Genomic DNA, 22,730 nt, shown 5'->3' with positions numbered 1-22,730 from the left:
TAATCAATTTGATAAATAATCATTAATTTAAAATAAAAAATGCCAACAGATTATATTCACCTTACGTAAACAAACTTGCCCCCCACTTCTCATACACAAAAGAGAAATACCGGCTTCCTAGGACTGTCAACTTACATGGAACCCACCACACTAGACTGAAAAGATAAGAACTCAATAAACGAAACGGACAACTACGAAGACTGTTTAGGGCGGAGATCAGCCATGAACTTATAGAATAAACTGACTCTATACAAGACACAAGTAAGACCCATCTGGACCTGCGGAGCTGAGCTGTGGGGCTCTGCGAAACCATCCAACATCCAGAGAATCCAATCCTTTCAATCTAAAGTCCTTCGGCATATCGTCAACGCTCCTTATTATTTATCCAATTTAACCCTCCATATAGACCTCAATATCCCCTTTTGTCAATGACCTAATACATTCTCGGCTTCCTTAATTTCCATAATAGCCTAACCAAACATCCTAATCCCCAAAGCACAAGCCTTATTCACAGCAACCCATCCCGACAGTCCTCCACGACGCCTAAACTAAACACCGATTTCCTAAACTTCGTTCCAACTTCTAGAGAGTTCCAGCATTGGCTGGTGGCCCCTCTCAGCATGCTTTCCCGATTGTGGCGCTGGATCCTCCAGGATTCAGCCTACAATCTGTGCATAGCTCAATTAAACACACATTTACTTGATGTATATGTATATGTACAGGTTGTAAAAAAATAAATGAAATTAAAATAAATAAACTTAAGTACAATTTTGTTTTATTTATTACAGAGAGGCCATGCTGTTGTAAGCGATCACCAATCAAACCTTAGAATTAGGTAAGATTAACTTATTGACTTTATTTATTTTATTTTTTAGTTAATTTTGATTCTCATGATTAATCGTCATGATTAATGCTAATCAGAACATAATAATAATACACTACACGTGACGTTTCACGTGTTTCTCATCTCTTTTTCATTATATTTATGATAGAAGCATTACAGGAATGTCATTGAATGCCATAGATCAGCGTTTCCCAAAGTGTAGGTCGCGACCCGGCACCGGGTCGCAGAAAAATCCAGCTGGGTCGTGGAAAAAATTGCAAAAACACAAAATATCTATAACATTTTGCTCTAAATTATTAATATTTTTCGAAACTTTTATAAGTACTGCAGGTGACAACCCTTTACTACCGTTTCCTACCGGACCATTTAAATTCGGATGCTCTGATTGGCTGATTTCGATTCAGCATTCAGTGTCTTCCTGTCGATGTTGAAAAGGAAGAAATGCTTAATCTTAGTGAACAAGAAGTTGATAATTTAATTGAAATTTCATGCGACACCGAACTTAAAAAAGTGTTTGAAACTGTACCACTAATTAATTTTTGGTTGCGCTGCCAAAAGGAATATCCAAGCGTAAGCGAAAAAGCGATTTTTAATGCCTTTTGTCACCACTTATACGTGTAAAACTGCGTTCTCAGCCTTGGTGTACTTAAAAAATAAGTATCGAAACAGATTGGATGTCGAACCTAATTTGAGAATAAAATTAACTTCATCAAGTCCTAATTTGAGATCACTATGTGATGAAAAACAACATCATCCTTCGCACTAAGGTCAAAATATGTAAAACAAAATTTACTTTCATGTTTTAAGTGAAGATAATGGATTGTCTTTAATTACTTATGTTTTTGTTATATAATTATTTTGCAATTTTTGTGTATGAAGTAAACAAACAAATGACTTTTTTTATAAGGTGGGTCGCGAAAAAATTTAAAATCTCGTACCGGGAAAAAAGTTTGGGAAACGTTGCCATATATCATTACGTATTGCTCTGAATTCAAAGAAATTTGGCAAAAATACTTTAAAAAAAAATCTGAGGAGATTGGAACATTTCTTTGAGAGGGGAGGTGATTTTCTAGATGTTCAGGCGTCTTAAATACCAAAAAAAGGGCTCAAAAACCCTTAAAAATTGATGTGCGCTTCCCCCCATCACCACCCCAAAAATACTTACGTATAAAATCAGCGGGATTATAATGAGGTACAACTTGTAGTCCAATGGCGTTGAAAAAGTCCAAAACACGATGTGTATCGCCAAAATATGCAGTCTGTCCGTTACACAATAATAATAATTTATCAAACATATGGAATATCTGGGAAGATGGTTGGTGCACAGTAACTACGACAGTTTTTCCTTCTTTTTCCGCATATTTCTTCAAACAGCACATCAAAGAATAGGCAGAATGTGAGTCTAAACCGGACGTTGGTTCCTGTAGGAACAGAAAACAAAATTATATATAATATACTAAATTAAAATTGTCCAGGAAGGACAGTTGTATAAGGGTTGATCGTCAAAAATTGCACGAAAAAGCGTAACGTTGAAAAACACCCAACTTTCAATAATTTTTTTCTCTTTTTCTATAAAAGATAAAATTCCCAAATTTTCTTTATAATGTAGGGTAAATCCTCCTTTATGACTGTAATTTTTTTTGCAACAACACACATCTCATAGATTTAGAAAAAAAAAAAGTTGCTGAAAATGAGCAAAAACGGCATTTTCCAAAAATTTTTCTTGTTCTTAATTGTTAAGATTAAATAATATATAACAGAAATTTCTGCTCTGCGACAGTGTCAGCCAAAAAAAAATGCGCAACTTCAATGTTGGGATATTGTAGAATGACTCCTGTACGTTTGAGCCTCCTCACGTGTTTGCAGACGATATCGTCGTGTTTGCAAATAATAATGATACAGACTTTACAATACAATATGAATATATTGCAGGAAGAATTAAGGAAAATTCACCTGAAGATTAACGTCCATAAATCTAAAACTATGGAGATTAGCCGTTGCAGCAGAGATGGACCGCTAAATGTTAACATCAGGAATGTTATGTTGGAGCAAATATTTGGGAGTAAATATTAATGAACAGGGCCGAATCCAGGGGGAAAACGGAAGAGTGGCTACGGCAGGTAGAATGTTCAATGCCCTTAAGAAAGGATTTATTACTAAAAGAGAAGTAACGAAGGGCACGAAAATAACGGTTTTAAAAAAATACCTATCTCTCAATTTTAAACCTAAGGCAGCAAATCGTGGGCTCTAACTTCCAAACACAGCAGTCAGGTACAGGCAGCCGAAATGCGTTTCCTCCGAAAAATAGAGGGAAAGACGAGGAGAGATAGAATAAGAAATTCTACTATAAGGTCTAATCTCGACGTCAGGCCGGTGGAAGAGCTGCTGAGAGAACACCAGGCTAAGATGGCTTGGACACATGATGAGGATGGACCCAAGCCGTATAGCAAGATGCAGGGTGAAAGAGGCAGGGGTAGACCGCGCACAACATGGATAGTGGGAGAGGATTTCAGAAAGAGGAACTTGGATTGGAGAAGAAATAGAAATTTGACCTCAGTACATCCTCAGATAGGGATAGTTGGAAAGTTTTAGTGAAGGCACCTCGACACTGAAAGGTAAACGAGGAATGATTAAGACGAAGAAAATGAAGAAATTTCTGGATCATTAAAACGCCGTTACCAACTTTCCTAGCATTTTCTAAGTTGGTACTCCTGATATTCATACATTTCCTACACATAATTACGGATATTTATAGCAAACTAATATAAATAAATATTCTTTATGAAACAGTAATTCATTGATTGCCAAGGCCATCTTAGTTTACATATGAGAAAATTATCTATCTCAATAACTATAATTATCTTTGTAGCTAAATTGTGGTCATAGAGCCATTTGTAAAAAAAAATTGTACGTCTGTCAAGTTTTGAATAATGGCGTTGTATTGTTTGTAGGGTTATTATATGTGGGAACATTTGTGATGTTTTTTTTTTTTTTTTTTTAAATAACTTTTTTTTGTTTTGTTTGTAGAGATAATTTATTGGATTTTAATTAATTTATTAAGATCATTATGGAAGCTGTGTCACAACCAATTTTGTCGGTATTCATTTTTGAAAAATAATTATTTCATTTAGGCGGTTAGTTATTTTTTTGTTTTTGTTTTTGGCACGTTAAGTGAAAGAATCGTTTTATGTTTGGGATGCAACATTTTTTGACGTGAATACGTCTTTAAATTTGCTATCATATGGAAGCAATCCAAAAAACCTAATGATAACAAAATCGGGGGATACAGTTTGGCGTTATAGTTTCGAATCTATTGTCTACATCCAAAATTAAATTTGACCACTGGATAGCTTAAGGATCAAAGAATTCATTATGATAAGCGAGGACTGTGACGCTTCGCGCTCGGTGGAGGGGAAAGCGCCGCCATTTTGCTGCGTATCGAGATTTGCAATTAGTATAACTTTTGACTCGGAGAAGCTACGATGTTCGTGTAAGTTTTAATCGTCAGCAGTCGTCACAATCTATCGATTGTATATAAAACATTAGTGTAAAATAGTGACAGGGAATATAATAAGGTGTTAGAATAAAAAAATATTATCAAAAATATATAATGTCGGCCTATACGCGTCGAAAAATGAATGCGGACGAGCGGATCAACGACGGTGTCAGTACATCTGCAGCTGGGGCGGTTGAAATTTAGCAAGTGGATGATTAATCGCATAGATTGTGTTCGATCGTCGATTATGAAGACACATTGGGCAGCAGCTAGTGCACGTTTCACTACGACGTTTGTCAACAATCCATTCGGACATAAGTGAGATGTGTGTGATCGTCTATGGGTTCTGCGCTCATTGAAGCTAACAAAAGAAATACACTTACCGCTGCTTAATAATATAAAAAATATAACCCGTTACGTAAACGTATTCACGTACAACACACGGCCGTGTCCATGACACTGCCACAGATTTTTTTTTTGTAAAATTAACTTGACTTGAAAAAATTATTTAACGTGAAACAAAAACAGAAATAATAAGTTTAACAATAAGTTTGTGAAGACGAAATAAATTCTGACTTTAACACGACTTTTTTTTATTATAAGCCCTAAGTTCTTTAAATTTAATTCAAATTGGGAATTTTAAAATTAATTCTTCTGAAAAAAGTATCCCAATAAAATTAATGATTCTATGGGAATGAAATTTGAGAGAAAAATCTCAAAAAATGTACTTCTTCCGCTTGCGATATTTTCTTGAAATTCTCGTTATTTTAGTAACTCATTTAAACCGTCTTATTATTGCGTAAAAATTAGTATCATACATTCTATTTAATCAGTACTTTAGAGATAACATAAAGAATCGAATTTCCTTTTTGAAAATATTTAAAATCAAAACGATAAAGCTATAAGCGTTTTATACAGCAAATCGTTGAGAGCTATCCTTGAATAAATAGCGGTGTGGTTATAGGCTAGACCTGCAAAGCTGAGATGTATTGCGGTACTAGTATAGCCCTTGGATTGTATATTTAAGGTTTTAAATATACAGGGTGTATGCGAAGGAGTGGTCGAAACTTCGGGAGGTGATTCAGCAGCTCTACTTTATTTTTTACTTCCGTTTTATTAAATAATAATTATTAAAAACTAAAATGGTTACTTTTCTTTTTGTTCCTTCTCCAAAAATTGACATTTGAATAAATTAGTAGTGAAAAGTCGGTTACGCAAAATACCAGTTAACTGCATTTACACCCCCTCTGTTCGGGGTAGGGTGTAATTAAAAACCGAAAAAATCCATATGATCTTGAAGCTCAATAAATGCGCAACTTTTTCTGAAATTATGTGACCTCCTAGATTCATTAATCATTGAAAAAAATACAGTTAACAATTTTAACAAAAATCAACGAGAACGAATTATTTTTAGACATTAAAGTAACAATTTCAAGAAAGTTTTGAGGCTCTGTTTCAAGCAGATTTATAGGAAATTTAATGCTCTTTCGTTTGGAATAAGTAGATTTGTTGTAGGATAAAGGATAGAAAAGTTACGGCCGATTTTATGGGCGAAAAACGCGAATATCGACGGAAAAGTTAAAAATGCAAATATCTTGGACACTATTGAGAATCGGGCCAAAGTGAAGAGAATATTTTTTGCGGCATTTGAGCTGCTGAATCACCTACCGAAGTTTCGACCACTCCTCCACACAAACACCCTGTATAGTAAAGTGTGATTGCTAATCGCTTCCGTTTGCGTCACCTAATTGTGGTAGTTGGACGTAAAGCCTGCCTGAAAAAAAATAGGCGATTACTTTACTTTTAATTTTTATTCCCGATAAAATCACAGAAAATCTTAAATTAGTAATTCTGGTTACGAACTTTAATCGCTAGCTTACGATACGATTTCTTATTTAGGAGCAAAATTAAAATGTCGGAAGTTTTGATCTTCTAGCGATTTTTTAAAAATACACAAAGACGGCGTTTTTTTTTTAAACTACTTTTTTTGGTGACTTAAGGACCTTAGTTTCTCAGTAAGAGAAAGTAAAAATATGACGTATTAATACAAAATAAATAAATAGTGGAAATATTTATGTAACAGACATACGAGGGTCGTTTGAAAAGTCCGTGCAAAAATAAAAACTACTTAACTTTTTGGGGTAAACCTTTTTTATTTTTCAACATAGTCTCCTTTTAGGCTTATACACTTCGTCCAACGCTGCTCTAGTTTGTTGATCCCTTCCGAATAATAGGATTTGTCCAAGTCTGAAAAATAGCCATTCGTTTCTGCAATCACCTCCTCGTTTGAATAAAATCTTTTTCCCGCCAGCCATTTCTTCATATTGGGGAAGAAATAGTAGTCCGAGGGAGCCAAGTCTGGAGAATAGGGGGGATGTGAAACGAGTTGAAACCCTATTTCCAATAATTTTGCGACCACAACTGCTGAGGTGTGAGCTGGTGCGTTGTCGTGATGGAAAAGGACTTTTTTGTGGGCCAATCGTGGGCGTTTTTCTTGCAGCTCGGTTTTCAAACGGTCCAATAACGATGAATAATATGCACCTGTAATAGTTTTACCCTTTTCCAAATAGTCGATGAGGATTATTCCTTGCGAAACCCAAAAGACAGTCGCCATAATCTTTCCGGCCGAAGGAACGGTCTTCACCTTTTTTGGGCTCAGATTCCCCCTTGGTAACCCATTGTTTAGATTGTTCTTTGGTCTCAGGAGTGTAGTGATGTATCCATGTTTCATCCACAGTGACGAAACGACGCTTAAAGCCCTGCGGATTCTTCTGGAACAGCTGCAAACCGTCCTTGCAACACTTCACACGATTTCGTTTTTGGTCAAGCGTGAGCAATCGCGGCACCCATCTTGCGGATAGCTTTGTCATGTCCAAATGTTGATGCAAAATATTATGTACCCGTTCATTCGAGATGCCCACCAGCACTAGCAATCTCACGCACCTTCACTCTTCTGTCATCCATCACCATATCATGGATTTTATCAATGATTTCTGGAGTAGTAACCTCAACAGGGCGTCCAGAACGTTCACCGTCACTTGTGCCCATATGGCCACGCCGAAAATTTTGAAACCACTTATAAACTGCTCTAATCGAAGGTGCAGAGTCACCATAATGTTTATCAAGCTTCTCTTTAGTCTCCTGAGGCGTTTTGCCTTTCATAAAGTAGTGTTTAATCAACACACGAAATTCTTTTTCGTCCATTTTTTGAAAATCACTCGACTTCCTCGATTCAAACGAATGCCAAACACAAAGAAATAGACCGATCTGGCTGAAACTTGGTGTGTGTTCTTCCAAGAGATGCTACTAACTAAACATAACCTCGATACGCGCCAGTGGTGCTATCTCTCTGACTTTGCACGTACTTTTCAAACGACCCTCGTATAGACCAATATTGCAATACATAAATTTATTAAATATGTATTTTTAAAAAAAAATATATATATAATATGGCTAAACTACTTTCGTATGTATTTGAATTATTACATACATTGGTGCGTTCTTGTTTTTATATTTGTGTCGTACATTATTATATTGCTGAGGCGGACCTAGAATCTATTTTGAATAATGTCCAAAGATGAAAAATCACTTTATGGAAAAATAAAAATAAACGTACGGGAAACGAAACTATAAGTTGGGAGTTTATTTTTAGCAAACAATAGACCAACCATTTGTACACATATGATTATTTTTTTTGGTTTTAATGTAAGTTAGATGAATAATGACGTGTCTTCTCCCCTTTTTGGAGGGTTGGGTGGGAGATTTTTTTTATTTTTTTAATATTTTATTGTGTGCCTATTTGGAGGCCATATGGTGGGCGAAATAAAGGTCAAGCAAGGTCAGTAGGCAGTTTCTACTTTTGGTTATGGCGCTTATTTTTTTTGGTTTTTAATTAATTATTTTTTATTTTTTACTTTATTTCGCTGGGCAAATAAGTGAACATTAATAGACATATTTTACAATTAGGCAATGAGTACGTTATACTTAATTTCTTTAAAATTCTATTTATTATCCGGTTATACAGGGAGGAAGTTAGTTATCATGACGTAGTCGACAACTTTCTTCTATATTCTTCCTTTTAAGCTAGAAAAATAAAGTTACGACATCTCCTGAGGTCAAGGTGGTGTTGCGCCCAATCATAATTAAAAATAAAATAAAATTTGATATTTTTTAAGCTATCAGACCGCGTCATACATAGGAAGATGTTCAGCCATAATCTATCCATCGGAAATCCCCCTTTTCATAGGGAAAACAAATTTTCTCCTGGATAATTTAATTAAGAAAACTCCTTTGGGAAGGGGGGAAAGGATGTAGCTTTCCTGTAAAGTTCCATTTTTCCCTTTTATCCTGTACATTATAAATGAGAGATAGATAGATAGATAGATTAGACTAGGCCTACGCCACTGCGACCTACTTTGGATCTATTGTGGCTCCCCTCACTCTAAAGCTCACCCTCCAGACCTGTCCTTTTAATCAGACTCTTAATGCTGGAGAGCGACTCTTGGGTAAAGATCTCGGACCTTGGTTTTTTCCTCCCCCGAGAAGTAACATCCCTAGCCACACGAGCTCCTCACACTGACACAACACCAGTGCAGTGCCCTTTTTCTCCTCCTCCTCCTCCTCCTGCACAGGACCTACAAAGGCTATCATCTGCCAGGCCCATGCGATGCTTGTGTTTCCTCAGCCTGCAGTGGCCAGTAAATAGGCCTACAAATAAATGTGAGATAACTCTGTGTACTATCCTGAAAATTTTGAGTTTTAATGAAAAATCCCTCAACAGAAAGTACCATTTTTCCCTCTTTATTAATTTCATTTTCCCCATTTTTTTGTTTTGAAATATTTTTTAAAATTTCGAGTATACAAAGTGCAACAATAACTTAATTGAATTTACAATTTGAAGGGGATGGACAGTTTTACAGTCAAGATAATGACAGATTATGGCCAATTTCAGTAATAATATTCTCCTTTTATTTATTATTTATTAAGAGAAATTTATTAACTAATAAATTTATAAGTAATAATTTATTCGAAGTGAAATAGTTCTTTATGAATATTAATGACCGAATATTGTAATGGCCATTCCATGGTGAAGAACCTCAAATGAAGAAGATTCCTTTGCCTACGAGTGTAATAAATCATACTAAATATGCGGAGCTAGCGGTGGTGGTGGGGGAGTAAGAAAAATCTGAAGTCTTCTGGAGTGAGAAAGATAATACTAATGATGATCTCGCTGCGGATGCTGCAAAAGTAATTACGGTGTGATAATATTTTGGCACCAATTAACTTCGTTACTGAAAATGTGGTTTAGGTCGACCAGAGCTGAGATTTAATATCTTTGATTTTATCCGTCAATTATTATTATTATTATTATTATTTTTTTTTTTTTTTTTGCATCCCTGACCGGTTTCGAACATTCATCCATTATCAGAGGTAGTTTAATCAAGTTTTGCAGTTATATTTAAATGCAATAACCGTTTCGTTCATTTTAACAATTTTCACACTAATTTCTGTTCAATTTTAAAGCTACTCGGGAATTTTTTTTTTTAAAAGTAATAATTCTTGGCTAGAGTGTAACAATATGGAGGTATTTTTAAATAGTTAGAAAAAAAATTATTAGAACCGTTTAGAAGAAATCACTAGACCAGAGTGGGGACAAAATCTGATTTCCGATTGGTCGTTTCTTTTGACTAAAAACCTTGAAACAGTTACAATTTCCTTGTGCTGTAAAGGTTTAATTCAGGTTAACCAATGGTTTGATTATTGAAACGGTGTTTAACCAGAGCGTGACCAGAGAATAACCAAGTTTAAAGTATCTGGTGAGAACTTATACGACTCTTACTAATATCTCATCAATTTATTTTTCGAACTTGGCATGTTTAAATCAAAATTTGAACCTTTATAAACATTTTTTTTAAGTTTTAAAAGCCGTACGTTACACTGGAAATGTCCTGAGTACTGACGTAATTTTTTTTTTATAGAAAAATGATGAAAACACCTGAGTCTATGTAATGGTTAAAGCTGAAAGTGGGTGGATCCTGGTAGCCCATGAAATAGAAGGGCTTCAGTGAGGTTTTTCAGGGATAAGGTGGTTCAAGAGACAGTTGAATTCATTAGGTATTTGTTTTTTTTTTTTTTTTGTTGAATAGTTTCTGTCCGCGATCAGGAGAGATCCTGATCCGAGATCAGTTGACTGAGGTAGAAATTAAATAAGAGGTAGTAAGTAAGTAAAGTAAAGTAATCGCCTATTTTTTCAGGCGGGGCTTAACGTCCAACTACCGAATTAGGTGTCGTGGACGAAGGCAACTTGCAAACATACAATACTTTACTGAAATTTCTTTTATTAACCATTAAATAAAATCCAAGGCCTAAGACCGGGAATCGAACCCAGTACCACAATATTAGCTTCGCAGGTCCCAAATAAGAGGTATCTCTCCCCAAAATTTTGATAGGCGATAGTGGGTGGGAAAGAATAGGACATAATGGAAACCAAGTGGAAGGTTAACTTCCTCAAACACTGTAAAATTGCAGAGTATTATGCACTTCTGCTGCTCTTGGAAAAAATTGCAGCTTAAATACCAACTGGTGCAGTAGCCGATATCGCTTTTTGCCTCGCATCAGGGCCAGTTCTGCACTCCTAATTCTCCCTCGTTTTGAAGGAGCTTGTAGAGATAGCCTGCACTCTTTGCCTTAAGACAACCAGAAGATCCTCCATGGTAAAATTTCAGCGCAACTGAATTCTACGCCACCAATTCCATCCACTCCAACCTTGGCTATTTCCTCAACTAGTCCATTGCTAAGACTTTCATATCATAAACACATAATGAAATTTAGGGTACTTACGTCAAGAAGCATTAGGGCAGGATTGGTTAACAGTTCGCAAGCAATATTTGCTCTCTTTTTCTCGCCTCCGGACAGTCCTCTTTTTATATAATCTCCGATTACTGTGAATAAAATCAATAAATTGAGAAATAAAAGAAAAAAAAATCATCAGTCAATATCATCAATCTATAATAATCATCATAAATTAATATTACTTGTATCTTGGCAGTTATTGAGATCAAGAACATCAATAATATGGTCCACATATTGCATTTTTTGGGAATAGGATAAACTATCTGGCAGTCTCAAAAGGGCTGAATACTGGAAAAAAAAAATCACAAATTATTGTAGAAATTAAAATTAATGTGTTGAAAACCTTATTTTAACTGATGGTCTTAAAATCTAATGTGAGTTACAAGGTTTCCGCGTCTGTAGGAATTCAGCCCAATCTTAAGATGATTTCCATTGTTGCGTGCACGCTGTATCTAGCTAAAATGTTTCCAATTTTCAAGGCTGTACTGGCCTTGAAATTAACGTTTTGTTTAACTGAGTTCACGATCTTGCAGCAGCAAAGAAAATTTTTATAGATTTTCACGTACAATGAGCTGCCATTTTGGCCATTTTCATTAGATTCTATTTATTTTCATTATTTTTTTCTTTATTAAAATAAGAACATGATGCATTAGTTTCATAATTCTGTCTTGCTGAATTCGTAAAAAAGGATAACCTTCTTTTAGTAACCTTGTCAAGTGTTATAGTGTTTTATTCTTTTCAACGAGTTTAGTCGTAGAAATAAAATTTCGTGGTAATAAAGTTTTCGTAATCTATGCCCAAAAAATAAGTTAAGGAAATTTGAAATTTGACTAAATTTTGTAAATCTGTAAAGGAAATTACTTTTCTTTCTTTTGATATGGGGAAAATGCTATCAAATACTTAAAGAGTCACTTTGCGTTCTTCATTGTGGGAACGATTGTGAGATATTCTTTTTCACCTCGCAAGCACAATATGTTAGTATAATGTACGGTCCTGAGACTAGTATGTGATACAAGAAAGGTTTAAGGTGTTGCTGTAATTACTTTGTTTGTACAGTGTGACCCAGTGAAAATGACCACATTTCTTTTTTGAATAACTCTGGTGGTAACACTGCTATAGGGACGAACGCGCGCTTTATGGTTAGTAGAGACCTGGGAGATTTCTGCTATCAACATTTTAGTAATCATGGAACGTTACACTGCAAAAGAATGAGCATTTTGTGTAGAAGCGTATTTTCGAGATAAATCAGTTGTGAAAGTTCATAGAGCGTTTCGTAAACAGTTCAAAGTTAAAAGTAATGAATCTGTTCCTACGCGAAAATCGATCCTCAGGTGGGTTGAAAACTTCCGTGAAAGTGGCAAGACGACTGATAAGATTCATCCAGGTGCCAAAAGAACAGTTCGTTCACCGGAAAACATCGGAAAAGTTTGCCAAGCAATAAAAATTAGTCCAACTCGTTCCGCTCGCCGTCACGCAGATTCTTTAAAGTTATCAAGGGAATCTGTGCGTCGAATTCTAACCTCAGACTTGAACCACCATCCATATAAGTTGATGATCACTCAAGAGTTGAAAGAAACTGATTACCGACAGAGATTACTTTTCGCCGAAAAACTTGTTAAAGAAATTGGACGATGGTGAGATTGATTTAAATAATCTTTTAATGAGCGATGAAGCTCATTTCGAACTCTCTGGATCGGTAAATAAACAAAACTTTCGGTTCTGGGCAAGTGGTAATCCCCAATTCATTCCAGAAAAAACCGTTACATAGCCAACGAGTTACAGTATGGGCCGGTGTAGCGTCGTGGGGGATTATCGGACCGTATTTTTTCGACGGAACCGTCAGTGGAGAGAGGTACAGGGAGATGTTAAACTTGTTCCTCATCCCCCAACTCCGCCGCAAACGTCGTTTGAATCGAACCTGGTTCCAGCAAGACGGGGCAACTTGTCACACCGCCGCTCTTACACTTGCGTTGTTGAAAGAAACGTTTGGAATTCGTTTATTGTCACGTTCTTCAGATTTCGCTTGGCCGCCTCGCTCGCCAGATTTGACGGTTCCAGATTTTTTTCTGTGGGGGTATTTGAAAAGTCGTGTTTGTGAAACCAAGCCCCGTGATCTAGAGGATTTAAAATCGAGGATTAGAGCCGAATTCGCAAAAATTTCGGCTTCCATGCTGAAGAAAGTATTCAAAAACTTCGTTAAACGATTGGAAGAATGTAAAGCCCAGAACGGTCATCATTTGAAGGATGTAATATTCTATAAATAATCTCCCATGTTTCTACTTTTCAAAGATTTTTTTGTTACTTTTATATCTGTAATACTTTTGTTGTTATTAAAGAAATAAATGTGGTCATTTTCACTGGGTCACCCTGTAGTTCACATTCGGAAGTTTCATTTTACTGAAAAATTTTTCTCCTTTCCTGTAATTTTTGTTTTTCAAAACGAAGGAGACAGGTCGAAACTTCGAGAGGTGATTCAGCAGCTCAAATGCAACAAAAAGTATTCTATTCACTTTGGACTGATTCTCAATAGTGTCCAAGATATTTGTATTTTTAAGTTTTCCACCATAAAAACGGCAGTAACTTTTCTGTCCTTAAATACTCGTAAATATAAGTAAGAATTTCATTGTTTATGTGAAACGTTTTGAGAGGCTCTGGGTTAAGCACATTTATAACCAAATTTAATGCTCTTTCTTGTGGAATAAGCAGATTTGTTATAGGATAAAGGATAGAAACGTTACGGCCGTTTTTATGGTGAAAAACGCGAATATCGACGGAAAAGTTAAAAAAGGCAAATATATTTATTACTTGTTACAACTAGCAGTTTTACAAGAGAGTTGGGACTTCACAAAATATAGTAAAAATATAATATACATTACGAGAAAATAGAAAATTACACCTATAAAAAACAACTAACAGTGCAGCACGATGTATAAGAAAGATATCCTCTGGACACGATCATAAAAAAGGGCAAATATCTTGGACACTATTGAGAATCAGTCCAAAGTGAATAGAACGTTTTTCTGTTGCATTTGAGCTGCTGAATCACCTCCCGAAGTTTCGCTGCTCTCCTCCGTGTATAGATCACTCTATACATCCTGTATAGATCTATTATTTTGATATGAACAATTGGACAATTATTCATTGTAAGACATTCTGAGCAGGGTAGTTTCCCGTCTAACATTTCATTTCGATGTAATGTTGCAGTTTTGAAATCTTGTTAATCTTAACATAAAATAAACTAAGGATTCAAGATTGGCGAGGAATCGATCAAATAAAAACAACAACTTGCCTTTTTGCCAACGTTTCGACAAATATATTGTCTTCAACAGGGCCATACATGTATTTGTAATATCCAGGCCCTGAAGAAGGCAATATATTTGTCGAAACGTTGGCAAAAAGGCGTGTTGTTTTATTTGACCGATTCCTCGCCAATCTTAAGTCGTTAGTTTACTAATTTACGGTCACGAAGCCTATATATTCACTTAATAAAATAATTAAATGTAGTCTCGAGTTTAGTTTCTATTTAAGGAACGCACCCAATTTAAGTGAAATAGTTATACTAATTTTTATTTCTCTATTTTAATAAAAAAGATAATGGGACAGCTCCCCCCAAAATAAATTCGAAAACGTTATCAAAAAAAATATTAATAACTATTAAAATATTAGTTTAAAAAAAAAAAATCATATAATACAATTTGATTGGCTATAAAAACCTTCCTACACAACAAAATGTCTCCCGAGTTTATTATCACTAACCTAACATAGTATGGTGTCTTGTTTACAGTGAAATAACCTTCTTATATTAATAACCTGATATTGTTTTTGTTAGCTTTTTTTTTTGTTTAAAAAATTAAATATGGGTTTATTGTTCTTAAATTTATTACTCATAAAAATATTTTTATTACAAATTATTTTATTATATAAAATAATAATTTATTATTATTTTATATACACAGCTGCACACTAAATCTTGGCTAGGTTGGTAGTTAAAAAGGATCGCAGATCGCCGAAGTATATTCCTCTAAGCATAATCTTTTTTTTTTCCAAATCCATTTCCTGTTTATCCTGATGATGGTACAAAAAACGAAAACAAAAACAAAAAAATTAATCGCTTACCTCTAATGTTTGCCTTAAGGTAAGATCTGGAAAGAAAACATCCTGTTGTAATACGTAACATATCCTTCGTTTCCATCGTTTGTTCATACGTTCTCTGTTTAGCCTTATCGTCCCGGAATCCATTTTTACTCTACCGGATAAACAATTTAATAATGTTGTCTTTCCACAACCTGCAAAGAAATTATAGTTTAAAAATATTTAGTTATTTACCTGTAAGGTTAAAATCAATTACACAGGTCTACAAAATGAAACTTTTTGAGAGCTGTTTTACTTCTGAAAAGTGATTATATACAATTGAGTACAGCCATTTTCAAAAATAACCCCCCTTTTCTCCTACCACATCAGGTTTTTTTACAAATCGAGAATGAAAAATTCAATGTTAATTGCAAAAAATGCACATTTCTTTTCAAATGTTGATGCAGTTTTGATTAAAATGCTGGTTGTATTGCTTGGAAATGCGCAATGTTGATTCACTAGAATGTTATTTAATCAATAATAACGTTTTCGTTTGCCTTCCAGTGATCTTTTCTTATGACCTGCTGCAGAGTCTTCTCTTTGTGAAGCGTCCAGCAGTAATCCGCTATCATTGATATACTCCATCGTCCTTGGTACCGTCGTTCCATCTCCCGGATGTGCTGATGGAAGCGTTCGCCTTGTCCCTCGCTCACCGTCCCCAGATTCTCAGGAAATACATCCAATTGCGAAAATAGAAAGTGCACCTTAAGACTCATGTTGCATCCGAGAATTCTGAATATCTCAAGCATTGTGGCTACTAATTTTGCGTAGTAAGGATCTTTGGTGTTTCCTAAAAAACTTCTTGGTTACATCTACGAGGGTCGTTTGAAAAGTCCGTGCAAAGTCAGAGAGATAGCACCACTGGCGCGTATCGAGGTTATGTTTAGTTAGTAGCATCTCTTGGAAGAACACACACCAAGTTTCAGCCAGATCGGTCTATTTCTTTGTGTTTGGCATTCGTTTGAATCGAGGAAGTCGAGTGATTTTCAAAAAATGGACGAAAAAGAATTTCGTGTGTTGATTAAACACTACTTTATGAAAGGCAAAACGCCTCAGGAGACTAAAGAGAAGCTTGATAAACATTATGGTGACTCTGCACCTTCGATTAGAACAGTTTATAAGTGGTTTCAAAATTTTCGGAGTGGCCATATGGGCACAAGTGACGCTGAACGTTCTGGACGGCCCTGTTGAGATTACTACTCCAGAAATCATTGATAAAATCCATGATATGGTGATGGATGACAGAAGAGTGAAGGTGCGTGAGATTGCTAGTGCTGTGGGCATCTCGAATGAACGGGTACATAATATTTTGCATCAACATTTGAACATGACAAAGCTATCCGCAAGATGGGTGCCGCGATTGCTCACGCTTGACCAAAAACGAAATCGTGTGAAGTGTTGCAAGGACGGTTTGCAGCTGTTCCAGAAGAATCCGCAGGACTTTAAGCGTCGTTTCGTCACTGTGGATGAAACATGGATACATCACTACAAACAATCTAAACAATGGGTTACCAAGGGGGAATCTGCGCCAAAAAAGGCGAAGACCGTTCCTTCGGCCGGAAAGATTATGGCGACTGTCTTTTGGGATTCGCAAGGAATAATCCTCATCGACTATCTGGAAAAGGGTAAAACTATTACAGGTGCATATTATTCATCGTTATTGGACCGTTTGAAAACCGAGCTGCAAGAAAAACGCCCACGATTGGCCCACAAAAAAGTCCTTTTCCATCACGACAACGCACCAGCTCACACCTCAGCAGTTGTGATCGCAAAATTAATGGAAATAGGGTTCCAACTCGTTTCACATCCCCCATATTCTCCAGACTTGGCTCCCTCGGACTACTATTTGTGCCCCAATATGAAGAAATGGCTGGCGGGAAAAAGATTTTATTCAAACGAGGAGGTGATTGCAAAAACGAATGGCTATTTTTCAGACTTGGACAAATCCTATTATTCGGAAGGGATCAACAAACTAGAGCAGCGTTGGACGAAGTGTATAAGCCTAAAAGGAGACTGTGTTGAAAAATAAAATAGGTTTACCCCATAAAATTAAGTAGTTTTTATTTTTGCACGGACTTTTCAAACAACCCTCGTATAAAGGCTTGTCAGGCTCCTCAGGTCAACTTCGTTACAATATTAAAAATAAAAGATAGTGTGAAGTATGCAATAACGCTACTAAGACTAACAAATTAAGACTAAGACTAAAAAAAAAATGGTATGTGATACAAGTAAACGGGTATCATGCTTGGTATCAGGACATGCATATTACTTCAAAATGACTCAAAAACTCAAAACAGCAAAATCACTGTAGACCTGTGTTATCTATTTATCCATATATGTATCTGATTTATTTCTATTACTAAATCTAATACATAAGAAATACAGAACCCTTAAAAGCTGCTAAGTCATTTTTAAACAAATCACTGTCTTTTTTTTTGGCGTTTTACGTAGATTTTTGGACGTTATTTTCTGTTTTTCTAAGCAGCATTAAAGTATGAAAAAAAAAATTGATGCATAACATTCTTATAATATTTTTCGATCGATAAAAGACTCGATAAAATTTGTGGAATAAATGGTTAAAAAAGTCCAGCTAATTATACAAAGAAAATATAAATTTTTCCGGATCCAAGATGCCGACTGCGTCCATCAAATGACCCTTAAAATTAAAATATTTCTGGCCATTACAATATTCAGTTTCTATTTATCCTGCAATGAATCGTGGGAAATTCAATAAAATAAAAATTATTTCCTCTTGAGAAGGAAATAAAATAAGTATTTCAAAAGACGGAAACATATCTCTGGAATAACCCCGATAATAAACACATTGGTGGTGTCAATAAAATTTTGGTGAAAGTGAAAAAAGTCGAAGTTAAACTTCGACAATCTGATCTCTAGCTTTACCAAGCGTTTTATTAAGTATTCTCTTTTATATTTAACTTTATTGTATTAATGTATAATAAATGTACTTAAATTATATACAGGGTGTTCATTTTAAGGCGGCTCAAATGCATTTCAAGCTTAAACGGTTGATCTGAGCCAAAAAAATGGTAGAGGAAAAATTTGTTGCCCGTCACCTCTAGTTTCAGAATATGTGACTTGATTTTAGTTTCCAGCCCGCACACGCGGGTGACGCGCGACCAAAAGTGAGGTTTTGCAGTTGACCCCTATTTTCCATATAGTTTTAAAGAGTATAAAAAGTAATGAAAGAAACCAGAAACCGCAATTCGATATCTTCAAAATTAAAGGTGCTAGGCCATTTCAAAATCTGGTATTTATTAATCATATTTCAATTTTTTAACTTGTTATCAAAGAGAAAGAAGAGCACGCGATAGGTCATTTTTATGTATTTTTTCATCCGCTTTCTACTAAAAATATTGCCAAGGCACTAAAGCTAGTATTTTCTCAATATCGGGAAATACGAGGGTCGTTTGAAAAGTCCGTGCAAAAATAAAAACTACTTAATTTTTTGGGGTAAACCTTTTTTATTTTTCAACATAGTCTCCTTTTAGGCTTATACACTTCGCCCAACGCTGCTCTAGTTTGTTGATCTCTTCCGAATAATAGGATTTGTCCAAGTCTGAAAAATAGCCATTCGTTTCTGCAATCACCTCCTCGTTTGAATAAAATCTTTTTCCCGCCAGCCATTTCTTCATATTGGGGAACAAATAGTAGTCCGAGGGAGCCAAGTCTGGAGAATAGCGGGGATGCGAAACGAGTTGGAACCCTATTTCCATTAATTTTGCGACCACAACTACTGAGGTGTGAGCTGGTGCGTTGTCGTGATGGAAAAGGACTTTTTTGTGGGCCAATCGTGGGCGTTTTTCTTGTAGCTAGGTTTTCAAACGGTCCAATAACGATGAATAATATGCACCTGTAATAGTTTTACCCTTTTCCAGATAGTCGATGAGGATTATTCCTTGCGAATCCCAAAAGACAGTCGCCATAATCTTTCCAGCCGAAGGAACGGTCTTCGCCTTTTAAGGCGCAGATTCCCCCTTGGTAACCCATTGTTTAGATTGTTCTTTGGTCTCAGGAGTGTAGTGATGTATCCATGTTTCATCCACAGTGACGAAACGACGCTTAAAGTCCTGCGGATTCTTCTGGAACAGCTGCAAACCGTCCTTGCAACACTTCACACGATTTCGTTTTTGGTCAAGCGTGAGCAATCGCGGCACCCATCTTTGCGGATAGCTTTATCATGTCCAAATGTTGATGCAAAATATTATGTACCTGTTCATTCGAGATGCCCACAGCACTAGCAATCTCACGCACCTTCACTCTTCTGTCATCCATCACCATATCATGGATTTTATCAATGATTTCTGGAGTAGTAACCTCAACAGGGCGTCCAGAACGTTCAGCGTCACTTGTGCCCATATGGCCACACCGAAAATTTTGAAACCACTTATAAACTGTTCTAATCGAAGGTGCAGAGTCACCATAATGTTTATCAAGCTTCTCTTTAGTCTCCTCAGGCGTTTTGCCTTTCGTAGTGTTTATTCAACACACGAAATTCTTTTTCGTCCATTTTTTGAAAATCACTCAATTCAAAGGAATGCCAAACACAATGAAATAGACCGATCTGGCTGAAACTTGGTGTATGTTCTTCCAAGAGATGCTACTAACTAAACATAACCTCGATACGTGCCAGTAGTGCTATCTCTCTGACTTTGCACGGACTTTTCAAACGACCCTCGTAAGTAGTTTTCCGAGTGATTTTTCTAAGAAAAATCAGATGTTAAGAGCTTTAGATGTTCACAAGTATACACAAAATGGTTAAAAATTAATTTTACATCTATTACAAACAAGAAGGATTAATAATTATTTGGTAATTTTAGGGAGAGTTGCGTTTAATTACCAAAGAAATTGGAAACCTCCTGCTACATATTTAAGTGATCAATAACGTTCATGTAAAGGATCAAACTTATTCCTTAATTAAACAAATAATGCACTTTGCTCAACTTGTGAAGCATGTACTGTACCTTCAAAGGTGCCTCCTCAGATACAGAAAGCAGTTGATAACCTCCTGGCTAACCTGGCTTGCGAGCAATTTTTCCTCTACCATTTTTTTTCGCTCAGATCAACCGTTTAAGCATGAAATACATTTGAACCGTCTTAAAATGAACACCCTGTGTATCAAGTACATTATCACTAGTGACAATTTGACTTTTCCTTTTTCTTTTTTTTCCCTGCCCCATCTTTTTTTTTTAGCAACAAACTTTGCTGCATAAAAAACTTTATATTGACTTTTTACATAATGCAAAACATGTTCAAACATGTCTAACAGTAATATTCTTATTTTATTCAACTTTTAAATTTAAGAGTTGATAGAATTGAATAAAAAATAAAATGAACAATACGTCTTTTTTTTGTAGGAGTATTCTCTCTCTCTCTCTGACTCTGTCTCTGTGTGTTGAGTGTGTGTATAGGGGGGGGGACAAAATGCAGTTGTTATGCAATAATGTTTGAAAGGTCCTTTGGTAAAATTAAGGATACAATAAAAATGTATAGGTGCAGCAAAATAAGGATATAGGACAGTTTATAAACTTTAAAAAGCCCTATTTACAACATCCGGCGACCCATATTCGTTCCTGCTTTGAAACAGGCAAAAAGAACTGCAATGATTATGCATTTCGGTATGCATTTTTTTTCTTGCAGTAAAAGTTAAAATAGGATTTTTGAAACAAGAGTGTTCTTTTTCAAAAGCTGTAAACTAAATTTAGGACATCCAGCCAATTGAAAGAAAGGAGATTAGAGAAAATGTAACTCTGTGTGTGTGTGTGTGTGTGTTTCATTTTTTATTTCAATTGACACAGTGTGTGCATTAGTGTCGTCCGTGTGACTGTGGGTGAATGTGTTAGTATTGGGTGCGCGCGCAGTGGGTTTTGTTTTATTTTATTTTCAACAGACACAGCATCAAGTTTTAGGCTGGCTAAATGTGCAGGCCGGGTCAATGAACTGTCTGCAAAGCTCCTCTGATTCTCTCCTCCGCTCAAAACTAAACAAAGTTTTAGTTGGCTTCCACTTCACTTCTTCTGCAAAGTCTGCTCATATAAACTTCCAAGACGGAAGACGGAGGAAATAACATCTATAAACGACGTAGGGGACTTTTAGTTCTATTTTGCAACGTGCTGAATTTTTTTTTTTTTTTTTTTTGTACAGACCTAAACATTTATTTTTATCTTTATTTTTTTGTATTGCCATAACTAATTACTTTCTGGTTCATTTAGTTTTTGGTTTAGGATAACTTCCTGTTTTATAGTCCAATAAGGGCAGTATTAACCAATTAGCCTTAGACTTATTGTTTTGTCTGCCAAAAAAATTTATGTTAGCGTAATAAAAATTTTATTATTAAAAGTTTATGTGAGAGCATGTTCATTAGCGTTAACATATTTTTTTTTTTAACCAATTCGGACATGTAAAGTAATCGCCCATTTTTTTTTATTGAGGCGGGGCTTAACGTCCAACTACCAATTAGGTGTCGCTGGACGGGAGCGGAAGCTTATACTTTACTACAAACAATTTTTACTAACAAATAAAAATTAGTCATACGCGGGATTCGAACTGCGTATCTCCTAATTATAAAGCCACGCTCTTGACCACTAGATCAACAACTGCCCCCCTCTTTTCGGACAGAAATAATTTTTTTTTTTTTTTTTTTTCAACTGTCCGGTAGGGCCAGTTGTATAAGGGTTGAGATCGTCAAAAACTGCACCAGAAAAAGCAGTAACGTTGAAAAACACCCCAACTTTGATAATTTTTTTTCTCTTTTTTCCTATAAAAGATAAAATTCCCAAATTTTCTTTAAAAATATAGGGCAAATTTTGCCAAAACCCAGACCTAATAGATTTCGTGAAAAAAAAGTTGCTGAAAATGAGCAAAAACGGCATTTTCAGAAAATGTTCTTGTTACCTTTTTTTTTTTTTTGTAAACAAGGTAGCGCCTAAACGCGTGAACCGATTTTCATGAATGTGGTGTCATTCGATTTGGAATTTTATGTAGATGTTCCTTTTGGGGGTCTCGATGCTGTACATGGAATGGGAGAGGAGTTAGCCCCATATATGTGAGGCCTCTTCCAAAATTAGTTTTTATGTGTGGGATAATTTGACAGAATTACACGGTATAGGATAAATTTTGGGCCTCTAATCGTAGGTAAGCTTCGTCCCCCTCCCCCCATTGGGCTACATTTTGTTATCTGAGCTCTTTTTTTCATCGTTTAACTTAAGAAAGTGATTCTCTGCTGCTGATTTCTGTGTCTTTTCCTAAAAAAAAGGTATGGCTGACGATAAATGGCGTGCATTTCACTTCTTCCTCTTTGGAAGAGCTGGTTGTTTCCATTGCAACCCCACTCCCAGAGCTTTGGGCTGAAATTTCAGCCCAAAACCTTTCTTGTCCACACACTGTGCT

The 22,730-nt window shown here is 35.8% G+C and overlaps 2 protein-coding genes across 4 annotated transcripts in view; one reads left to right on the top strand and one right to left on the bottom strand.

The window, feature by feature from the left end:
- Nucleotides 1-22,730, top strand: part of LOC141458393 (uncharacterized) — a 311,203-nt gene that overhangs the window by 4,702 nt on the left and 283,771 nt on the right. For both annotated transcript variants that reach the window (XR_012460915.1, XM_074136305.1), the window contains exon 2: nucleotides 789-835. The gene's annotated coding sequence lies outside the window, so the exon portion shown is untranslated. The remainder of the gene's footprint in view (nucleotides 1-788; nucleotides 836-22,730) is intronic.
- Nucleotides 1-22,730, bottom strand: part of E23 (ABC transporter G family member E23) — a 306,543-nt gene that overhangs the window by 18,447 nt on the left and 265,366 nt on the right. For both annotated transcript variants that reach the window (XM_074136302.1, XM_074136303.1), the window contains exons 3-6: nucleotides 15,309-15,478; nucleotides 11,375-11,480; nucleotides 11,181-11,281; nucleotides 2,010-2,265 (exon numbers count right to left, since the gene is read on the bottom strand). In XM_074136302.1, coding sequence (XP_073992403.1) covers nucleotides 2,010-2,265; nucleotides 11,181-11,281; nucleotides 11,375-11,480; nucleotides 15,309-15,478 — 633 coding nt within the window. The remainder of the gene's footprint in view (nucleotides 1-2,009; nucleotides 2,266-11,180; nucleotides 11,282-11,374; nucleotides 11,481-15,308; nucleotides 15,479-22,730) is intronic.

The sequence above is a fragment of the Rhodnius prolixus genome, unplaced genomic scaffold (assembly GCF_049639745.1).
Source record: "Rhodnius prolixus isolate KJV_2025 unplaced genomic scaffold, Rpr scaffold_5, whole genome shotgun sequence".
NCBI classification, from domain to species: Eukaryota; Metazoa; Arthropoda; class Insecta; order Hemiptera; family Reduviidae; genus Rhodnius; species Rhodnius prolixus.
Note: the sequence above shows the minus strand (reverse complement) of the source record. Positions and strands in the feature narration are given on the sequence as shown.